The sequence below is a fragment of the Pleurodeles waltl genome, chromosome 12 (assembly GCF_031143425.1).
Source record: "Pleurodeles waltl isolate 20211129_DDA chromosome 12, aPleWal1.hap1.20221129, whole genome shotgun sequence".
Taxonomy (NCBI): domain Eukaryota; kingdom Metazoa; phylum Chordata; class Amphibia; order Caudata; family Salamandridae; genus Pleurodeles; species Pleurodeles waltl.
Genome location: NC_090451.1, coordinates 87206951 through 87224250, shown reverse-complemented (window position 1 = coordinate 87224250; position 17300 = coordinate 87206951). Strand labels below are relative to the sequence as shown.

The following is a 17300-nucleotide window of genomic DNA, read 5'->3' as shown; positions in this document are numbered from 1 at the left end:
GGTGGAGAAGGCCAGTGGTGAATTTTGTCTCTCTGTAAATCTCAGGGTGTTTAATGAGGAAGTTTGGTGGATGGAGCTTGTAGGAGGCTGGCCTGGCTTATAGTGGGTACCTTGTGGTACTTACACCTTGTGCCAGGTCCAGTTATCACTTATTAGTAGATTAGTAGTGTTCTAGCAGCTTAGGCTGATAGAGGTAGCTATAGCAGAGCAGCTTAGGCTGAACTAGGAGACATGCAAAGCTCCTGCTATACCACTTATATCATATAGCACTATATCATAAGAAACACAATACTCAGAGTTACTAAGAATAAAGGTACTTTATTTTAATGACAATATGCCAAAAGTATCTCAGAGGATATACTCCCTTAGGAGGTAAGTAAAATACACAAAATATACACACAAACCAAAATCAGGTAAGTAAAACACTTAGAAAAGTAGTGCAAACACTGTAGAATACAATATGATGCAATAGGAGACAATAGGCCTAGGGGCAACACAAACCATATACTCCAAAAGTGGAATGCGAACTACAAATGGTCCCCAGGTCTAGTGTAGTGTGTACAGGGTCGCTGGGAGTGTTGGAAAACACTAAGGGTGTCCAAGATACCCCACCTCAAGACCCTGAAAAGTAGGAGTAAAGTTACCCTACTACCCCAGAAAGACAGTAAAGTCGAGTTAGGGGATTCTGCAAAGACAACAACTGACTGCAAAGCACTGAAGATGGATTTCTGGACCTGAGGACCTGCAAAGGAAGGGGACCAAGTCCAAGAGTCACGCAAGAGTCCAGGAGGGGGCAGGAGCACAATAAACCCCGGATGAAGATGCAAAAGGACTGCCTCTGGGTGGAAGAAGCCGAAGATTCTGCAACAACGGAAGGTGCCAGGAACTTCTCCTTTGGTCAGAAGATGTCCCACGGTGTGCTGGAGGATGCAGAGTTGTTTCCACGCAGAAAGACCACAAACAAGCCTTGCTAGCTGCAAGAGTTGCAGTTGAAGATAATGGGTGCTGCCCGGGCCCAAGAAGGACCAGGAGGTCGCCTCATGGAGGCGGAGACAGGGGGTGCTCAGCAGTACAGAGAGTCCATGCAGAAGCAGGCAGCACCCGCAGAAGCACTTGAACAGGCGTTCAAGAAATCTGAGCACGGCGGTCATCTCAACACTACAAAGGAAGGTCCCATGAAGCCGGTGGTCAACTCAGTGAGTTGAGCAATGCAGGACTGAGTGCTGGGGACCTGGGCTGTGCTGTGCACAAAGGATTCCTTGCAAAAGTGTACAGAAGCCCTAGCAGCTGCAGATCATGCAGTACACAGGATTACTGTCTGGCGTCAGGACTGGCTGGCAAGGACTTACCTCCACCAAATTTGGACAGAAGGACCACTGGACTGTCAGGGTCACTTGGATCCAGCTCCTGTGTTCCAGGGACCATGCTTGTCAAGATGAGAGGGGACTCAGAGGACCACTGATGCAGAAGTTTGGTGCCTGCGTTAGCAGGGGGAAGATTCCGTCGACCCATGGGAGATTTCTTCTTGGCTTCCAGTGCAGGGTGAAGGCAGACAGCCCTCAGAGCATGCACCACCAGGAAACAGTCGAGAAAGCCCGCAGGATTAGGTGCTACAATGTTGCTGGTAGGCGTCTTGCTACTTTTTGCAGTTTTGCAGGCATTCTGGAGCAGTCAGCGGTCGATCTTTGGCAAAAGTCAAAGAGGGAGATGCAGAGGAACTCTGGTGAGCTCTTGCATTCGTTATCTGAAGGGAAACCCACAGGAGAGGCCCTAAATAGCCCTCAGAGGAGGATCGGCCACCTAACCAGGTAAGACCCCATCAGGAGGGGTCTCTGACGTCACCTGCTGGCACTGGCCACTCAGAAGCCTCCACTGTGCCCTCACACCTCTGCATTCAAGATGGCAGGAGTCTGGGACACACTGGAGGAGCTCTAGGCACCACCCCTGGGGTGGTGATGGACAGGGGAGTGGTCACTCCCCTTTCCTTTGTCCAGTTTCGCGCCAGAGCAGGGGCTGGAGGATCCCTGAACCGGTGTAGACTGGCTTATGCAAGGAGGGCACCACCCTTCAAAGCATTTCCAGAGGCTGGGGGAGGCTACTCCTCCCCAGCCCTTAACACCTATTTCCAAAGGGAAAGGGTGTAACACCCTCTCTCAGAGTAAATCCTTTGTTCTGCCTTCCTGGGACTGGGCTACCCGGACCCCAGGAGGGCAGAAACCTGTCTGAGGGTTGGTAGCAGCGGTAGCTGGAGAGAAAACCCCAGAAAGCTAGTTTGGCAGTACCCCGGGTCCATGCTGGAGCCCCGGGAATGCATGGGATTGGCACCCCAATACCAAATTTGGCTTGGGGGGACAATTCCATGATCTTAGACATGTTACATGGCCATGTTCGGAGTTACCATTGTGAAGCTACATATAGGTATTGACCTATATGTAGTTCACAGGTGTAATGGTGTCCCCGCACTCACAAAGTCCGGGGAAATTGCCCTGAACAATGTGGGGGCACCTTGGCTAGTGCCAGGGTGCCCTCACACCTAGTAACTTTGCACCTAACCTTCACCAAGTGAGGGTTAGACATATAGGTGACTTATAAGTTACTTAAGTGCAGTGTAAAATGGCTGTGAAATAACGTCGACATTATTTCACTCAGGCTGCAGTGGCAGTCCTGTGTAAGAATTGTCTTAGCTCCCTATGGGTGGCAAAAGAAATGCTGCAGCCCATAGGGATCTCCTGGAACCTCAATACCCCGGGTACCTAGGTACCATATACTAGGGAATTATAAGGGTGTTCCAGTGTGCAAATCAGAATTGGTGAAAATGGTCAATAGCCTGCAGTGACAATTTTAAAAGCAGAGAGAGCATAAACTCGGAGGTTCTGGTTAGCAGAGCCTCAGTGATACAGTTAGGCACCACACAGGGAACACATATAGGCCACAAACTATGAGCACTGGGATCCTGACTAGCAGGATCCCAGTGACACAGGCAAAAACAAACTGACAGACAAGTAAAAATGGGGGTAACATACCAGGCAAGATGGTACTTTCCTACAGAGCTCCTCTCTAACATCAGACAGATGCTGTCAACTTTGTTTAGGAGTACATTTTCAAAGCATTATATTTATTCTTTGAGTGCCTCCAGAGTAAATTACAGCAGGATTCACAATATTGTTTTGCCTTTGTAACCCCCATATCAGCATACAAATGTCAGAGAATGCCTTTTTGGTGTAGTCTTAATTGGTGGGTGGATTTCCTCTCCCCAACATCACACAGATGCTTTCAACTTTGTTTGGGGGTAAATATTTCACAGTATTAAATGTATCCTCAGTGTGCCACTAGATCAAATTACACAAAGATTCACATTATTTGATTGCCCTCATAAACCCCATTCAGACATACAATTTTGAATGCTTTTTTTGGCTTAGTCTCAGTTGCATTCATTGTTCGGAGAGTCTGGGGTAAAGACTTCCAAGATAAAGTGTTGATTTTTGTAGAATCGTGATCAAAACAGAATAGGAGTATCTTGGAGGTATTGGAAAGGTGTAGAGAGAATTAATGAACTCTGAGACTATATGAATGCAGTTTTGGCAGAGATAACATACAATATCTGGGGTATAACATATCAACAAAGGTGGTAAAAACTAAGGAGGATTTGAAAGATGACATTTGCAAATCGGAGACACCCAAGAGTAAGGAGGAGTCAAAGGAGTAAAACATAAGGAGAATTTGAAAGATAAGATGTGGAAATTGGAGACTCTTAACAGTAAAGGAGATCTGCTGTCATTTTTTAGAATAATTTAGTTTTACATTAGATTAAATCAACATTTGTCAGAAGCAAACTTGGGTCATGAGAGAGTTGCATAAGAAAAACACTGTGCTCAAAAGGTCCAAGGAATATGAATGAAAGTGTGTGAGAATTAAAGGAGATTTACTGAAGATGGTACTTTCCCAAACTCTTGCACCCGCTAATGAATCGATTGTTGTTATCTATGCCAGCTGCAAATTAATGGGGTGCAGTTATACAGGTGAAGCAGGGTGTTAAGGAAACCATAGAGTGTGCATCAAGGATGCCTTTAGTACTTAACATTTGAGATAGAGAAGCTAGAAGTACGTTGGGTGATTAAGAAATTCCAGATTTGTTTTGTGGGGACCTACTGTCACATTGAAATCTGAACGCGAACAGTTGAGAGAGAGTTTTCATGAGAAAAGGTTTGGATTCCAATTCATTGAGAATTGGGTGATGGTTACACGTTTACACTTTTATGGTGAAGTATATCCCAGGGGTCAAAGTCCATTCTGCAGATCATCTAAGTGTGCTTGTGGGAAAAGAGGGTTGCTGGGAAGGGGACAATAGGAGATTTGGATGAGGGAGAGTGTGTAAATAGCCCGGGATTCATTCTAGATTAGGAAAGAAGGTCTGAGCTTTTATGGGATGACACTTTTATTCAATGTTGAGGGGCAGGTACAAAGTATTGGCCAGAAAGGAGAAATATGGTTGACGGCATGAAACCATTCTGGTCAGAATTAAGGGAGAAGGATGGTCTCCTGTTTAGAGGCACAAGTCATGCCCAGTGTGACTCAAGAGGATCACCTACTATTAATGACGATCAAAGAAAGAATAAGGAGTGACCTCTGGTGGTGGGGTTAGACTTCTTTGTGGAGAGAAATATCAGAAATTGTGCTGAGTGTTCTGCTAGTTATAAAATTTGTTGAAATTGGGTGATTTATAATCTGTGTAGAGAGTGACCGAGGCCCATGGCAAGGAATATAATTGTATATTTATATCTTTGTGTATCTATTGCACATCTGTTTTTCTTTCAATTGGTTGATGTTTTTATTGTAAAGTGAAGACGTGTGGTGTCTTATTGTGCTGTTGTTTGGAGAATAGTGTTGCTAATATCTATCCATTTTAGAATGTGAAGTTTACAGTTGTTCCTGACCTAGCTGAGGATGTATTGCTAATAAAGAGTTTTAATGATGTTTTGCTTTCACTAATGACCAAGCTGACAAAAATCTCTGGAATGCACTTCTCAGTTCAAAGAAGACATTTATTATTATTTCACCATAAGGTTCCTAAAAAAGGAGATTAGTAGGTTGAAAGCACACGTTAAAAAATAGTCACAGCAATGAAATAAAAATATACCCAAATGATTCTCAACTGCAGTGTACACAGCAAATATATGTAGCTATGATTATGCAAAGCAAAGAATTAAAAATTCATCACCGTAGGGCCTCCCAAGCTCTTCATCTTTCTCATGCCAGCAAGAAGATGACCCCGTTCAACTGCGAGAAAGAGATCTCCACCCTCACGGGACAGAAATGTCAGGCATTCGACGTCTAATCCTGACCGAGGTCTTGGAAATTCTACCGCTACTGAGCAGGGCCACCTTTTTTTTATCTAAAAGAACCGAAGGGCTTTCTGAAAACAAAACCCTCCCATAAAAAATAAATATTCAAACATGCTGGCAAATGTAGGTCAGAGTTGAAAGGAACGCGTTGAGAATTGGCCACCATCCCAAGGCATTTCTCCCAAGGCCAAACCGTTCCCTGCTTGCACAAAAAAACAGAAGTCTGGTACATTCTTATTGTGCTGACTGACTAACTGTTTGGTAATAATATGTCCTAGCTCTTGGGTGAGAAAGAATACGAAAACAAGCACAGTTTACAATGTGGAAAAACACAGATGCATTTAACAAGGCGATGTCTAATGCTACAATAAAGTCAATAGGCAGCTAAACTGAATACGAAATGTAGTCTGCAATTGGTGAACACTGAACAACTAATCCAGGTGCAAAGTAGTGCAACACAAAGTCAGTGGTCAAAAACACATATTTCACTACAAATGAACATACTTGCCTTCCTGTTTGTTTCTCTACCTCATTCTGTTAACCTCCACATGAGATGAAGTACATTTATTCTGAGACATTCTGATTTCTTAGAAAGTTTTGTGATAAAAGGATCACTTCCTTATGTTTAGCTTTAGGACATCCAACTTGATCTTTGATACAATATTGTAAAACCTGTTTAATGTCTTACTTAGTCAGAGTAGATGCCCTGGAGTGCCTCTTTGATTGCCTACTATTGCATAACTGCTCTTGACATACCCACCTTCTAGGTATCTCCCCCTCTGATTTCTGATGTTCGACTGCTTTTCAGTGATATTATTTACGTGTAGATGAATGTCTTTTCCATGTCCTTATGATTGCCTTGGTCTTGATTGCTATCCTGTTTTTCATGATACTAAAGCTTTTGCTTTCTGTTTATACCCCAGCTCAGCAACTCTCCCAATTACATTCAAGTGCTTGGAGGAGAATAATGGTGTGGATAAACGAGTCACCCGCTTTGTCCTTCCTGTGGGTGCCACTATTAACATGGACGGCACTGCCCTCTACGAGGCCTTGGCAGCCATCTTTATCGCCCAAGTCAACAACTATGAACTAAATTTTGGTCAAATTCTTACTATCAGGTGATTCACCCCTTTATTATTCATGCAGGGCTTGCACTTCCATTAAGTAAGGTAAGGGAGCTGTCTTATGGCACCATCTACACCAACGTTGCAGTAAAGAGCAGAGTATAGCTATGGGGAACTGCAAATGGGTCCCTTTTGCTGGGTCAGGTGATATACATTTTTGAGGCAGAAGTTCTTTTTTGCCTGAGGCATTAGCAATGTTTATAAAGTTACTGATGCTTTGAGATAAAGAAAGCGTTTATGTGTATGGTTTCGTAACTGTTTTGGTTCTGTTTGTGAATATTGTGCAGTCATAAACTATACCTTTAGCTGCAAAAAGTTACATTCAGGTTCAGAATTATTAAATCCTTGTTCACAGAAACAAACATTTTTGCCCCTAAATATCTCTCCTGACACCAGAAATATTGCATTTATGGGGTTAGGGGATGGAAACATAAATGTTTCAAAGCAATGGCTTGGAACGGCTGTGAATTTCGTGGACATCTAGAAAATCATTAATTTCTGGGTTCCGACAAACTGTCCCAGTGCCATTTTGCAGCCAAGTTTAGAGTAAATCTTGCTGGCATAGTTGTGTAAAATGGTTGTGCTGGTGCCCCAAAAGAAAGGTTTTTCTCCTAAAAAAAAAAGGTTTCTATGTGCAAACACGTTTTGTGGGAGGGGCGTGAAATTGCATGTTTCATTCATATTTTCATATTTTCTCCTGCAGATTGTCTGCATTTCGGCAATCATGGCAGTCCAGAGGAGTAAGTGTAGGCTGATACGAGAATGCGAATTGCATAAATTTGGGAGTAGTATGCCATGAGATTTTGTGAACTGCAAAAACTTTAGGAAAGCCATGCAAATTGTTACTGAATTGTTTAAGAAATCCAAAATGCTTAGATTGCCTCATCTGTTAATGAATTGAGCTTTCCGTCAATAATGTAGTTGTCTTACTTGGGTTTTTATGTACTACTTAATGTACATAATTGTGAGGAACAGTATCGGCCACTGTGGGCCTAAGCCATGCCTATGGTCTCTTTCTGTCAGTCAGTGTGTACATGGGAAGGGGAGGGTGTGTGTGTATGTGTGTGTGTAGCCCACGCTGTGAGGCCTGGTTTGGGCCTCATAGCGTGGGTAAGCACTGTCAGTTCCACACAAACACTATCCTTGTAAGGGAAGACCGGTCCCCATAGTGTGTTTAGGTAGTTTTGAGCGAGTGCATAAAAAAACGAAAAGTGCAGTTATATTTGCCCCGGGTTCGCTTTATAACCTTCCCTACTATCGAAGCGTGCGTGGAGTCAGAATAGTAAATACACACTTCATTATGGTCAATGGCTGGACCTCATGATTATAGGTATGTCATTTTGTGGGTGTGGGTGTGAATGTCTGGTCTGCCTCATTGTTGCATCACTGATTTAGAGGCTGGTTTTGAGTTTGGTGGGTGGTGTTAAGTCCATCAGTATGGCAGAGTACTTTACTGCCACACCGATGGTCATCCGTCAGCCAAAGTTAGATTTGTCCACCAGCGGCCAGCTCTAAATATTGAAAGAAACAGCCTTCACAGCTTGTTCCGAAAAGGACCTCCAAAAGCAGGAGTTTGTTATTGAAATAAGTAAAACTAATGGCCTCAACACCATGGGAGTTTTTACATTGGTGTGAGGGTAATTATTTATTTTTACTGTCCCTCAGCACCAAATTTTATCTTGCAGTGATGAGCATGAAAAAAATATATAACACCATCCACCTTAAATGGGGCAGAAAGTGTTATATGTGAACGTCCGATGACCTATATTCCGTCTGGCCATCGCTGGACTATGTCACTGAAGGAGCCTGAGTAAGCTTCCTCACTCATATACTTAAGATGGACCCGACTGTAAATCAGGTGAGTGGATCCTCAGTTTGGCCGAGAGGGTATTTCACCCTCTCCACCAAACTCTAAATCTGCTCCCTAATTCATTTAGTGATTTATTTCCTGATAGCTTTCCTTTGGGTGAAGCGTGCTTTAAATTTGGAAATAAGGACTATTTCACCAAGGATATTTTGTGCATGAGTGTCAATTATTCCAGAGGATCATGTTAAATTTCCATTTAATATCCAGTCAAGGAAAATAAATCTGGTAAATAATTTACCAGCAATTTTTACAACACTCACAGAATTAAAATTATTTCTGCAAATTACCATGGGGTATGTTGGTAGTATTTTTCATATATGTTTTTCATGTGGAAATTATCATTAGTCCGGAGCAAATCACCTATAGGTAATTTCTTGTAGGTGTACCTTAATCTGATTAGTTCAGTGGAGACGAAAACATGACTACCACATCTATAATCCATTAGGCTTTCAACGAAAGTCTGGAATGCAAACAGTATCTGAAATGCCCTTCATGGAGGTGTTCACCCTATGTCGTCTCCAGTAATCTTCTGCTGCAGTAGGATATAATGGATTAGATATATTTGCCATTGGTCTTATTGCATGTGACGTAGTGACCCTGTATCTTTTCAGGGATGGTCCTCCGCTTAGAGCTATACTCCATTTTCATATAGGTTCATATATAATATATCACTATGGTTAAATGTGGTAACTGGGTAGTGTGTCACTCTCCGAAGAGTTGTATCATTTAATACTTTTTTCGTGAGGATTGCCAGTAAAATTCTGTTTTGAGTCAAGATGTAGGGGTAGTTCTGTTGCAGAATGTATTATTTTGCTCTGTGTTTAGAAAAACCCTTCAGTAGAACTCCCGCTTAGCCTCCTGGGACAGTTAAACTCAATTTAAGTGCTCACATGGTCTGTGCAATATGTGGCCCGCTTTAAACTATTTTCAAGAACTACTTTCAGATCCTGTTCTGCCTGCACCATTCTTTGGTGAGCTTGTGGTCTAAGGTTCCACTGACTGGATTTTGTTTCCTTTCTAATGCAGTATCACCGCCACTGCAGCAAGCATTGGTGCAGCGGGCATACCACAAGCAGGTCTGGTAACCATGGTTATTGTGCTGACATCCGTGGGCCTGCCAACAGACGATATCTCTCTGATCATTGCTGTGGACTGGTTCTTGTAAGTGTTTATTTTTATTTTGTTCCTGTTGTAGTCCAGATCAATTTATAGGAAATATCAATTTCCCAGAGCTATCGGCCACAACTGTGTCTACACTAAAAGTAATGGGTCTTACTTCCAGCCCATCTTCCATCCTGACGTTCTGGAGCCCCCTTCAACCTATGAGGCCTACAGCCCCCATACAACCGGGAGGTCAAGAACAACATTTAGACTCATGAGTTCAAGGTCCTCCTGTCCACACTGGAGATCTTAGGAACATTTATACTATGAACTTAATAAACTCAATTACTTTTTTTATCTAAAATACCTAGCATGGGCTCTGACTGTCTTACCAGATAGAAAAGTGGTCTAGTTAAAAACATTTTGATTAAAAGTGAAGTTCCCTTGAAAGCGTTCTTCATCAAGGCCCTCATTGCAAGTGTCTCAGACGTGCCATGTTTCCACAGACCTCATAATTCGGATGATCACAGGAGCTAACCTTACTGGATGCATGGGTTTAACAATGACACTTGTAAGGAGGGCCGAAGGCCATCATTATGCATGGTGCACAACCACAAGTATCTCCGGACCCAATAATTCTGCCCTCGGTGACAACTGCTGTTGCAGACAGATAATCAGTGCTGCTCCCGTCTGAACCCTGCAGCAGCAAGATATAGCTAAAAATGCTCACCCAGATAGGATGAAGCCCTTTCCAACCTCCATCCACCACTCCACCTTTTTCAGACACTTTCCGCCTGCACAGAATAAGCAGAAAATGTTTACGATTTTTGTCCCTGCAATTGAGAAAATGCTCACTAAAGAGCCGGTGTCTGCATGGCTTTGAGCTTAGTCCCCATTTGTACATGAGAACAAGTAATTGGTGGATTTTGGTGCAGGCATTCTGTCCAGCATCAGTATCCCCACTCCAGCATCACCTGCATTAGTACCAAGAGCCTCTGTGGCGCATGCCTAACTTTAGAGTTGCTCTCACATGTTCCACTAGTGTTACCATTTAATACTTGAACAACCGTATTCATTTATGTCGTATCGCTTTAACAGGGTAGCGCTTTCTCCTTAAAATGGTGTTTAGATTTTCAGAGAATAGAGTTGTTATCAATCCTATAAAACATTTTGAGGTTATTCCCCCAGAAACCAGAAAAAAAGTCACCCACGCACTCATCAGCAGCAGACTGGACTACGGTAACGCCCTCTACGCCGGCACCACACTCAAACGCAAACTCCAGAGAATCCAGAACACAGCTGCACACCTCGTCCTTGGCCTCCCCCGCCACGAACGAGTCTCACCACACCTCAAATCCCTTCACTGGCTCCCCATAGACAGGAGAATCACATTCAAGATCCTCATCCCCGCAGACAAATCCCTCCACAACACCGGCCCAACCTACCTCAATGAAAGAGTTAACTTCCACACTCCCAAACGCAACCTCCGATCAGCCAACCTCGCCCTAGCCACAGTCCCCCGCATCCAACGCACCACCACAGGAGGCAGGTCTTTCTCCTACCCGCCCCCAAAACCTGGAACTCCCTCCCCACCGACCTTCGCAAAACTAAAGACCTACTGGTCTTCAGAAAGAACCTCAAGACATGGTTGTTCGATCAGTGACCCACCCCACCCCCTGTTTCCCCCCCCCCAGTGCCTTGAGACCCTCACGGGTGAGTAGCGCGCTCTACAAAAATGTTTATTGATTGATTCTGCAGTTCTTGGTAGAAATTAGTGCAGTGATGCATTTATATTCCTATCCAAGCGCTGTGTTGGAGGAGGACAGTGTGGTATTTTTTTTAATTGCTTGAAGTCCTGTGTGGAGGGCATTTTCTTGTGACCATTGGTGTGCACATCATCAGTTCACATCTTTTGCAGAGTATGACCCTGGGTCACACACTTTGACCTTGTAATGGTGTTAACTAGCAAGTAAATGTCAATCAAAGTAAGATTTTTGAAAACAATTTGTTTCTGTAGGTCTTTTGTCCACATTAACTATTTTGCACAAGTGATGATGCAAAAATATTTTCTATGACTATGCATTTTTACATGGTGTAGCAAAGTGTGCTTGTTTATTAAAATTTTAATAATAAAGAGGCCACCAGAACTCCTATAATTCCTCCAAATTAAGAATTAACACTTACCTTTAACGCTTTAAACTTATCTTTTCTCTTGCATGCTTTTGTTTTCCTTTTTACTATTAACCTGAGGTTTATGTGTTGCTATTTTATATTATATATTATGGAGAAAGTGATAGTCACCCTACTAACCATTGCTTGATTTCTAATAAGTGGTCAGCTTTGACTGTTGCTTTGTTAACGCTCCTGTAAATTTGCCTATTTACTTATAGGGACCGCCTTCGAACCACCACCAACGTGCTTGGAGATTCCCTTGGAGCTGGTATAGTGGAGCACCTGTCCAGGCATGAGCTGCAGAGGCAGGACGAAGAGCTTGGAAACTCTGTGCTTGAGGACGAAAAATCCTACCAGCTGATCTGCCAGGAGAATGATACCATGAAACACCCAAACAGCGAGAGCAGGATGTGAACCACTGCTGGTGAATGAAGGGACCCTTAGATCGACAAGCGATAATTTAAGAAACAATGGCACTACTTTGGTGCTTTAATTACACAAAAAACAGCTCAAGAAGAATCTGTATAAAAAGCATTTGCTTCAAAATTTCAGAAAAAAGAAATGGACCCCTTGGACCTCTCCCAACTTGCTGAGGAAGTAGAATTTACTCTCTGTTGTACCGAGGCATCAAATTTGCAGTCTTGTCATCATAAGACACTTTAGGTTTACGGAGTGAGGTAGGATGATGGGGCTGGAGGGAACAAGTCCAGATCTCAAAGATCTATGAGTGTCATCTTGAATTTCCGCTCTCGGCACTAATTAACCTCTCCTACGTTGCAAGCCTTACTTCCTCAAAATGTGTTCAATATGTAAGTGAGTTGAGTGTGTAACCAATAATGTGTACTAAATTGTGACAGAAACGCTTCTGGTGCGGAGTTGCATCTTGCATAGAGCACTGTCGCTGGGAATGGTGTGAGAACATCTCTTTTTAAATGATACTCGTCAAGTTCCGCTCGCATTGCAGCTCCTCTTCCTGGTAGCCTTTCTTCAAACTTAACTCCCACAAGAGAAGAGTTGCGTAAAAAACAGCGGTTTAGTCTTCATGATATTTATTATTACTTCTTTTTTATTATTTTGAAAAGTGTTTATCTGCAGTATGAACAGCTGAAAGCCCACCAGTGCACAATTTATATTTTAAGAAAGTACAGAAATAAATTCCAGTAGGTTAGGGACAAGAGTTTTGTTAACAACACATTGTTCCCCAAAGACCCAATTTTACTCAAAATTGAAAGTTTTGTAGAATTATATTACTTTGTAATGATGTGTAAACCAGATAAATGAAAAGAACATAGAGGGAGGGGAGTGACATCTTCCTTAAATGGATCCACCTTTAAGAGATTACATTTTTTATATTGAATTCTTCTCTTTCAAGGTGAATACTGGGATGTTACATTGTGTAAATAAGAATGTGACCCCTACTTCATTATTATCTACATGAATGCATTTGTTAGTATCCAGCATCCTGAAGTTAAGCCTTTGTGCAACTGGTATATGTTGACACTCGGTAAGTAGGGACATTGATGAATTATTCTGAATGAAGAGATTCTGCTCAGACCTGAGCAGGAAAAGCCAGGATCCTAACCCAATCTACAGCAGCATTTATACACCTACATATGGTATTATCTCATTGTCTCTGACAAAGGTCTAAGTGGTCAAAGGTACAAGTAGGCATTTCAATTTCCTTGGCATGGCTCATAATCAGGGATTCACACTAAACCTACACCCTGCCAAAATGCAATGCAGGTTCATCTTCCCAAGGATTCTGAAAGGAGTATCTAAGCAATGAACGATAAATTCCCTAGAAATAATGTTATGAACTCATTATGGCCAAACGAAGAAACATTTCACGTGAGTATAAGGATAAAGGGCACATCTGCAAGGCTAAATAGATATCCTGGAGCTTTATTTTCTTGTAGGGTTAAATGAGTTGCCACCTACACACTGCATTGTCATGCAATTGCCCTTCTGCAGTGAAGCACATGCTTATGCAGTTGCTCGCTAGTTCTTTTAAATGAACTGGAGAAGATAACTGAAATATAAGATCTCAAAAGTGGAGCCATGTAAAGCATGTTCAGGGATTTTAATGTCACTAGACTTATATTTTGGAAACATTCCATTAGTGTTTGTAAATATAATTGCTCACTATTTAACAATGGATCATTCTGTGTGGTGTTCGAAGACAAACTTAGTTTAGATTAATAGATGTTCTGTCTTGCATTTGGCTGCTATAAAAGTTATAAACACTATTTCTAAAGTATAAATAATTTATGCGGAAACTTATAAGTCTTGCTGTGATGCGACATGGATTCAGGCCCGTGTGCGCTTGAAAAAGTCATCTGAGAAAAGCCTTGCTTTAAGTCTAAATATTTCCTAGGTTCATAACATATCATTGAGCATCTTCAGAACCTTAAAAACAATACCACCACCCTTCAAAACAATCTATGGTGCTCACTCAGAAATGCACTAGACAGGCTATGTATGGCACAATGGTGTTTTTCATGCCCAAACAGGTGCCCAAGAACTGTGGGGCTGATTCACAAAATCAGTTATGAATGTGGGAAGTAATACCACAGGAGTACTTGTGTATGTTTTCTTACACACCTTTGGGATTTGGCCTGAAACATTCAACGCATGATAGACACAGTGCAAAGAGGGTACAGTCCTTTCTGTTTGTACTAATTGTATATGAATATTTCCTGAATAGTCTTCTTTTAAAGAATGAAAGAGTGTGAAAGAGTACTACAGGAGTACTCCACAATGCCTTCATGAATGTGTCCGGTGTTCTTTGTGGTGTGGGCAACCTTAATATTAATGCGCCCGGCTGAATATCCACGGTCCAAGATTCCTGTGCTTCCATGTGCATAGAGCAATGTAGCACAGACTTGCTGACCAAAACGGAAGGGCAGTGTGTAAATTCAGCATGATGTGCCATATGTTTATAAACTTGTTTGATTTCTTTTTTGTTTTAACAAAGAATTCCAGTGGAAGATTGGCAAAATAGTCATTATTTGGGTTTCTTTCTGTGTTAACAAACATTTTTAAAAACATTTTAGATATATTTAGTGGTTGTGATGGTGAGTTGTCAAAACTTGAAATTTACCTGTTATGTAACCACGGAATAGGTAAAACGTGGTCAGAGAAGAGAGCAAAGTTGGACTGTCCCAAGTCCAAATCAGGGGATATTTCGAGCACTCTGACAGATGATTGTCTGTGTTCCAGCGCACAATGTTTCAGTGGCAGCAGTCTGCTGAAATCCTTCTGTACTTCAATTTACTGTTGTGGACCACTCATAATCAAATTCTCTGATGCAACACTTGTTGGTAACGTCTTCACTTTTCTGACTGGACCAGAAAACCTCAAGCAGAGCAAAGATGCTGTGGAAAAAAAGGGCAAAACCCGTGATTGCTTCAGAAGGACATAACTGTGCGGTGCCTGAGCAAAGTGTCCAAAGTGGGGCATAATCCCTAAAACTGTACTTTTTTGTATAACTGAATTACAAGATTGCCATTTTCAAAGAACATCCAACTGTTTGCTTGAAAAGTTCCACCATGACCCTGTTAAGCTACTTTTATTTTAATGTTGAAAGTGTAATGTGTGACCCTTCCATAGGATCACTGTGGGTAAAGATGAAATGCCTACATTGAGATGCTGGCTGAAGACAGTGGATTCTTGATTGGTGTCCGTCAGTGGCTGATTGTGCGGGATTTGTGGGATGTAAAATAAAACTGGATGTAAAACCCTGAGACTGTTTGTGCCCCTTTTTACAAACCACAGGAGGTTTTCTATGCTTCTGTTTGAAGTAATGACGTTTGTTGTTCTGCTCTTGCCGTATCTCGTCACCTTTAAACTAGTCGATTGTAGCTATGCTCATTCTCTGTAGAGTTCGCTCGATCCCACCTTAATATCTCATTTTTATTATTCCAAAGATATGTCTTTATCTTTTTTTTCTAGAGACAGAACACCCTATGGAAATCCAGGTATGTTTTCTCAAGAAGATAGTAAACCTGGAGTCAGCCACACGTGAGGCAGGTTTTGAGAAGATGGGTCCCATCACTACCAGTCTTTCAGATGTACCACACCTGGTGAAAACTCTGAATTTCCCATCAAACTCTTCAGCTACTACGTTTATTTCACACATCCAGAATTTCCCTTTTCCATATCTTTCTGTCCTCCTACAACTTTCGTCCATGCCAGATTAATTCCTTCTTTTTTTACAAGCAGAAATGTAGGTGGTGCAATTTTTGAATCCTGACTTCATTTATGCAGAGTTGTACAATGTAGTGACACGAGGGCTGGATCCGTGCCAGTTTTTAGGGAGTATCACTGACCATGCAAAAGAGCTCAATTTCATTGTTATGTTTCAAACTATCTTATGTGGATTTCTTGAAAATGTTCCATGGAGCTGAACATTTGATGGCAGCCCAGATTTATTTTTTTTCTAATCATGTCCTCCCAATTCCCTTTATTTTACATTTGTAATTATTTGGATCTTATTTTATTTTTAACCTGCTTCTCCTTTTATTTGAGCAGTCACATCTCAGTTATTACTCATCTTTTCTCTCTTTTGCTTCATTTATCCACAAGGTCACATTTTTCCTATTTTGATTCTTCACAGTGCAAATCTTGTTTTTTTCCCTCACTTTAAAAAAAAACTTAAGTACGTTTTTTATAGAGTTTAACACAATTTAGTAGTTTCACACCCTGGTATTTGTAAATATTTGTAGTTTCTGGCAGGTCTCATCTGTATTTTTGCAGAGCATCTGCAAATTGATAGACTGTAATACTTATCTTTGGCCTATATCTACAACCTACTGGCTTGGTGCATCAGAACCATAATTCATAATCTAGAATTCTTTCATTTTTGTTGCAAACAGGAGTTTGTGGATCCATCAAAATTTCAAGTTCTGGGTTACTTAATGCGTACTGTAAATACCCCAGTGGTAATACCACATTAGATGATTACCGACCTTGACTTTTCCACTGACATAATTTGTCAAGAAAAATCTGCTACAATTGTTGAAGAGAACATAGTGGGGTAAAATTTGAAACAGGATAAGCACCAGCCCAATAGGTTATGCTTCATTTCGACCTGTGGGGGTACTAATAAATATTATTGTCAACTTCCTGCAAATACCCCACCCTTTGGAAACATTATTTACTTGGTGTGGTATGACTTCACTCTAACCTTGCATCTCTGAATGATCATCTTAATGGATAATTGCTTACCACAGTTAGATGTTCTCCTCGTTTTGGAAAAAGGTTTAGATTGATACCAAATTGGTAATTGGCAGGGAAAGCAACAGGCAATGTGAGTCACAAATAATTCAGCATTGCTCATTTTCCTAAATAATTGTTTTGACTGTTTTTTTGGGGGGTGGGTGTTGTATGTTTCAAATGGTCTTCTTTATTTGGCATATTCCTTAATATACCTGAGAATGTTTTATTGTACAACATCCTTAATTTACTGGAATGTCTGAATTGTGAGGCCTTTGTGTTGTGCCAACAATGGTCATGCAGTTGCGCTCCATGGACTGGCCAAGGCATTCATTTCATCAGGATCTCACAAGTGCCTGTCTGTGGACATGAGCCCTTTGCTCCAGGTCCTTAGGCCATCTGTAGTTACTTGGCAACATCAGTGATTGATATATATATTCTTAGCAGCAGTACATTATAACCTGTGAATACATCTGCAAT

General features: G+C 41.7%; 1 protein-coding gene across 2 annotated transcripts in view; it reads left to right on the top strand.

Annotated features, from left to right (window-relative positions):
- The window catches only part of LOC138267341 (excitatory amino acid transporter 1-like), a 220365-nt gene extending 205016 nt beyond the window's left edge, over window positions 1-15349 (top strand). For both annotated transcript variants that reach the window (XM_069216230.1, XM_069216229.1), the window contains 3 exons: window positions 6266-6460; window positions 9360-9494; window positions 11825-15349. In XM_069216230.1, coding sequence (XP_069072331.1) covers window positions 6266-6460; window positions 9360-9494; window positions 11825-12020 — 526 coding nt within the window. In that variant the 3' untranslated portion in view covers window positions 12021-15349. The remainder of the gene's footprint in view (window positions 1-6265; window positions 6461-9359; window positions 9495-11824) is intronic.
- The last annotated feature ends 1951 nt before the right edge of the window (window positions 15350-17300 follow it).